The sequence below is a fragment of the Epinephelus lanceolatus genome, chromosome 10 (genome assembly GCF_041903045.1).
Source record: "Epinephelus lanceolatus isolate andai-2023 chromosome 10, ASM4190304v1, whole genome shotgun sequence".
Taxonomy (NCBI): Eukaryota; Metazoa; Chordata; class Actinopteri; order Perciformes; family Serranidae; genus Epinephelus; species Epinephelus lanceolatus.
In genome coordinates this window covers 15,191,185-15,196,412 of record NC_135743.1, presented here as the reverse complement: position 1 = coordinate 15,196,412, position 5,228 = coordinate 15,191,185, and the positions used below count along the sequence as shown (strand labels likewise).

Genomic DNA, 5,228 nt, shown 5'->3' with positions numbered 1-5,228 from the left:
GTGACATAACTCTTTGCTCCCGCCTCTGTCAGCTGGTCCCTCCTCTTCAGCTTCTCACAGCTTGCAGTACAAGTTTCAGCTCTCTGGGTTCAGTAAAGAGGAACAACCTGTAAGTTTGTCCTCAGGTTTAAGGGTTTGATTCAGAAACACAAACACAAACGCAGTGCAGATTTATAGCAGCATCACTTTATTGAAGCACTTTAACAGTGTGGTGGAAGCAGTGAAATTCTGTACAGTATCTATGGGACAGAATGACAGGTGATGATCTTCCTACAGGGCGCTGAAGAAGGCGAGGAGGCCGGTGTCAGGGGACGGGTGGGCCAAGAGCTTCTGGATCTGTCAAAAGAGAGTATACGTTTGTCACTTCATTGCTTACGCTGGCAGCTCAGAATAAAATCAAAATTTAAGACTACAAAAAAGTACCACTGCAGCATAAAGTCTCCCCTCACCCCACAGTATAAGGTCATCTGTAGCTGGCCCTCAGTGTTTGTGATAAAGGTTGTAAGCAGTGTATTTTTGGCAGCCCTGAAGCTGCAGTCTCTGGACTGATAGCAATCTGTGTACGTGCAAATCATGTTTTCCTCTGGAGTTTACTGCCAGGCCTATGGTACGTTCCATTTGCATTGGGAAGTCAGAATTTCCAGCCAAGCGTCCAGTTGGAAGTTTCAACTGGAACGCCTCCTGAAGTCAGATTTCTGATTTGGAAAGTCGGAAGAACCTCACCAACCCCAACCTTGACCTCAAACTCCAAGATAGCTGCTGAAAGCTGTAGTAATATACTGTTTATTAGCACTTTGGTCTTATTTGTGACACATTAAAACAGACGTACACACAGTACTGTCCAGCTCCTGACTTTAGATATGTTGTTATGGTGTTTGTATGTGCAAAATACAGCTTAAAGCGTTCTTATTAACTGGTATTGCTAACAACATCGTGGTTTTCTGACTCATATCTAATATCATTCCCAGCTCCGACTTCCCACTTCAGAGGTAAATGGAACGCAGTATTATATTCAAAACAGAGAGCAGCTGTACTAAGCACCTCCTTGAAGTTGGGGTGTTTGGCGTCTTGAACCAGCTGCAGCAGAACAGCCTCTGTGGTGGTGAGGTACGCTCCGCTCTGCTTCAGTCGGGACAGAGCAAACAGACGGTCTGTCTGGCTGTGGGGGAAGACACACAGAAGTATTAAAACATATACAGGTAAACAGGTTCCAGACATACACAGGAACAGATTCATATTAAATGCAGGTTATATCATTGCATGCTACACGGCAGAAATAACAGAATACACAGATACCTTCTGGATGAGACGGCATCAGCCACGATATGAACCTCTATTCCCTTTTCCAGCAGGTCATATGTTGTGCACTGTGGGAAACACAAGAAGCAGAGGTCCTCGTTAACTAACTGAATCTGTGGCACATAATGACATAATTACATTACTTAATAGTGTAATAGCTTAATTATCATCTGTCACATCATCACCTGCTGTTTTTTGGGGTCATTTTTAACAACAATAACTAATACCTGCTGTGTACATACAATGCAAACACATGTATTTGGGTACACTTTAAATTGTGTAAAAGAATTTGTTAGAGGCTGTTTCTTAAATTCTTTAATCTCTAAAGGGCCAGTGATAAAGAAGGTAAATTTGCAGATTGCAATAGACTACTTCATTTGATACCATTTAAAGGGCCAGTGTGTAAAATGGGTTGAAAACAGTGACATCAGTGGTCAAATTCTAGATTGCAGGGCTCACTCGCTCACCCCTCCCGTCGGGTAAATGACGGTGGCCTCGTAGGGACAAAAAGCCTTGCGCACGAGTTTTACAGGAGTAGGCCTATCTTGCGACGAGGTGAATATTTATTTAGAAATCTAAACCATGTTACGATATTGTAATGAATCCCTCACGAGCAGGAGACCAGAGGAGCGTTCGGGAAAAAGGCCAGTTTATTTGAGCACTCCAGAAACTCCGGTAACACACCACTCCGTCCCAAACTCTGACTCTTCTAGCATAACACACACACTTCATACACACATAGGCTACTCGTTTACCATACCAAGTGGGGACCCCCCTCCCCTCTCTGCTCCACCAATCTCCAGCCCGCACACTGACTGACAGCGTAGCCTGTAAACAGAGCTCAGCTGTTTATTTAGCCTAGCAATATCTCCGGACTATAGTAGCTGCAATAGACGACTTTGAACGCGATTTTGAAGAGTTTCTTGTAGCGGACACAGACCCAGAGCCATACCTGTTTGAGCCAGAGCATACAGATGAGGAACTCCATGTGTTTGATGCTGAGCGGGCGAGAAGAGAGGCTGAATGCACAGAATGGGATTCGGTGCTACTGCTGCCATCGTTGGGGAGATATATCACCAGGAGGAAAAGCACCGCAGAGAGTGCATCACAAGGAGTGAAGTTGCGTTTTCTTTTCCTCGCAGATGACGGTTCGGGTTCATTCTCTCCTGTTGCGTGGTAAGTGTGGTCCATTCGCAACCTTTGTAACTAAAAAAAACTTTTCACTACTCTCTATCGATGAACTACTAACACTCTCTGCTGTTTCCTCCTCCTTCTTCCTTCCTTCCGCTGTCTTTGTTGGTTCATTTATACACGCGAAACACGTTCTCTGGCTGGCTGGATTGTCCACTCGGTCTGCCGTACATACATGGCGGCGCAAGATGGCGATCTCTCTAAAGCAAGGCCCTTGCTATATATATATATAAAAGCATAATTATAAGGCTACGAAAACCAAACGAATTTTATTTTATAGCGATTATACACTTATATAAACATATTAATGGGTAGAATATTCAGATTCAGATTCAGAGTGACAATAAACCATGCCAAATATTACATACTGGCCCTTTAATAGCCATCTCCTGAATGGAAGCATTCAGTTATCTACTTTAATTATGTTTGTTTTGGTGGCATGATGAACTGCCAACTCCAGCGCTCAACTTCACCACACCACAGACATAAAGTCAAAGAACTTGCAGTGATTGGCTGCAAGCAAAACCACACAACAAGTTTATCTTTCTAGATCTGGGTACAAAAAGAATCAAATGCAGGTACTGTCTGACTGGAGAAGTTTCGAGTACTGATACCCACGCTGTTGAAAGTCTACATAAAGAGATCACCTTACCCACCTGAGGCAAGGAGGATAAATCCAACACTCCTGCCTGAGAGGGACCCACCTCCCTCAGGTGCAATCACACAAGTTAATGAGAGGCTTTAGATGCAGCCTTCCTCCTTTTGTTCATACTTTTGTGCAGCAGTCATGATGTGTGCATCCTGTAAGTTAACTTCCTTTAACACTTTGATTCACCCTCGTATTGCACATTGCTAATATTGCTGCTTTGAATGGAACTTGCTGACTGCTTCCCCTTCCTTGCTCATGTAAGTCAAGTCCAGCGCTTCTCCACAACACACACTTTAACTAGATATCAAATAAAGTGGGGAAAAGCTTCATTAAGGTTTGATGATGCATCTGTTTGCAACAGCAGATTCCGATCACGAGATGAACATAAATATGAACATAAATGTATGCGTGTGTCTTCATACTGTCTTTCATGAGGCCTGGTTCATTTTAACAGTGTTGGGTCTTACTGCAATACAGGCGTGTGCCTCTATTCCACACAGTATAGCCTGCTTGGGGTTCCCCAGGGCCTCCAGCTCCTTCTCCACCTCCGCTATCATCATGGTGAATGAAGTTTTAGCATGAGCTTTGAGGTCTGATGCTCCCAGCTCTGGTACTGTAGGACCCAAGCCTTTGGGGTACTGCTCTGTCAAAATGGGGGGGATGCCCAGAATACGGCTGGCCTGTGAGAAGAAGAGAAACAGTTAACACTTAGAAATGAATATCTGAGGCTGATAGCTGGTATGACTAACATGTAGGGTTGCGACAGATTTCAACGGTAAAATACTATGCTATCACGACATATGATATTACACTTATTAGTTACGCCCTTAAAGGAAGTAAAATGCCTTTTCTGGTTGAACAAAGGCTCTATTATAATTGAAATTTGAGACCATTTTTATGGATGTTTGTGTGAAAGGTCTGACAGGCAGTGAAGGAGGAAAGGAGATGCACATGTGCTGGTGAGATTCGCCGTATGGTTGCATTTTTTTCAACACCATGAACAAGCAAATGTGCATGTTATAATTGTCATTTTTCATACTTTGCTAAACGGTTTCACCGCACACTGCTGCAACCCTACTGACAAGACACTGCGATAGTAATGTGATGGTGAGTATTTCTAACCTGGAGCACTCTGGCAGCGTTGCTCACAATGTTGGTGAACTGGAAGATGCTGGGTCTGAACTTCTCCTGCATATCACACAAGAAGACCACGGCATCTTTGGTGGAGAGCCTGCCGATGTTTGCCACTGCAAGAGCAAGGTCAGATAAGGACGAATCATGTTCAGATACAATGAGTTACAAATCCACTGGCACAGTGTTATGGATAGCATGTCACTGAATATTAAAATAGCCCTGAAGCTTGGAGAAACAAGCAATGAATGACATGTTTGCAATATAGTGGCTACTTTTGAGATTTCTAACTTCAAATCTTGTTTTTACACTGGTGCAATGTGTCTACTTCAGGAGGAAAGAGGTTATCTTTCTTGTATGAAATGTTTCCTTAATAGAGTTCCATTGTCTTCATAACAATTGAGATCAAATAGTTGCTTCACACAAATGAACTGTAGTAACACACAGATGGCTGCCATCCTAGGTCATCTGAGGGAACTTAAACATAAGAAATGTACTTACTGTTGAGATCTGATGGTCAGATAGTAAGGAGCAGGAGTAGGTGACAGGTTCAGCTGGACTACAGAGAGTTTATCTGTCAGGTTAAAGTATAATGTCCCATGTGACGCCTCCTGTGTAATCAGAAACCAACAGAAAATGTAATGTTACCTATTTTAGTTGCAAGTAAAGGAGGAAGAATGCACTAACTATTTAACACAAAACTGCAGGAGATTAATCAGAAAGACAACCAACATCTGAATTTGTTAAAATAATTATGCTATTAACAAATATCTATTCAAAAGTCAAAACAATAACTAACCTAGCATGTAGCTAAGAAGACCGACAAGTTCAACAGCCTTCCTTTGAAAAACACCACTCTCCAGAAGCCCATCCACCAATAGAATTACGCGTCTTAGTGATTGACGTTTCTGTCAGCCAATAGCAGCCACTGCTCGCAGCGAATCGCCGTGCTAGCTGA

The 5,228-nt window shown here is 43.0% G+C and overlaps 1 protein-coding gene across 1 annotated transcript; it reads right to left on the bottom strand.

Moving 5' to 3' along the window:
• Positions 1-164: 164 nt before the first annotated feature.
• On the bottom strand, positions 165-5,227 carry isoc2 (isochorismatase domain containing 2). Its single transcript, XM_033639858.2, has 7 exons — positions 5,070-5,227; positions 4,772-4,881; positions 4,262-4,386; positions 3,607-3,819; positions 1,297-1,367; positions 1,042-1,159; positions 165-336 (listed from the first exon to the last, which is right to left on the bottom strand). Coding segments are annotated over exons 2-7 (594 nt in total). The 5' UTR covers positions 4,773-4,881; positions 5,070-5,227; the 3' UTR covers positions 165-270.
• Between the last annotated feature and the right edge of the window lies 1 nt (position 5,228).

Bases quoted from the DNA above. Each gene is read 5' to 3' on its own strand.
- isoc2 (XM_033639858.2), bottom strand. The intron at 1,368-3,606 runs GTAAGACCCAAC...TGTTTCCCACAG, and splicing joins AGGCACACGCCTGTATTGCA to TGCACAACATATGACCTGCT. The intron at 337-1,041 runs GTGCTTAGTACA...CTCTTTTGACAG, and splicing joins AACACCCCAACTTCAAGGAG to ATCCAGAAGCTCTTGGCCCA.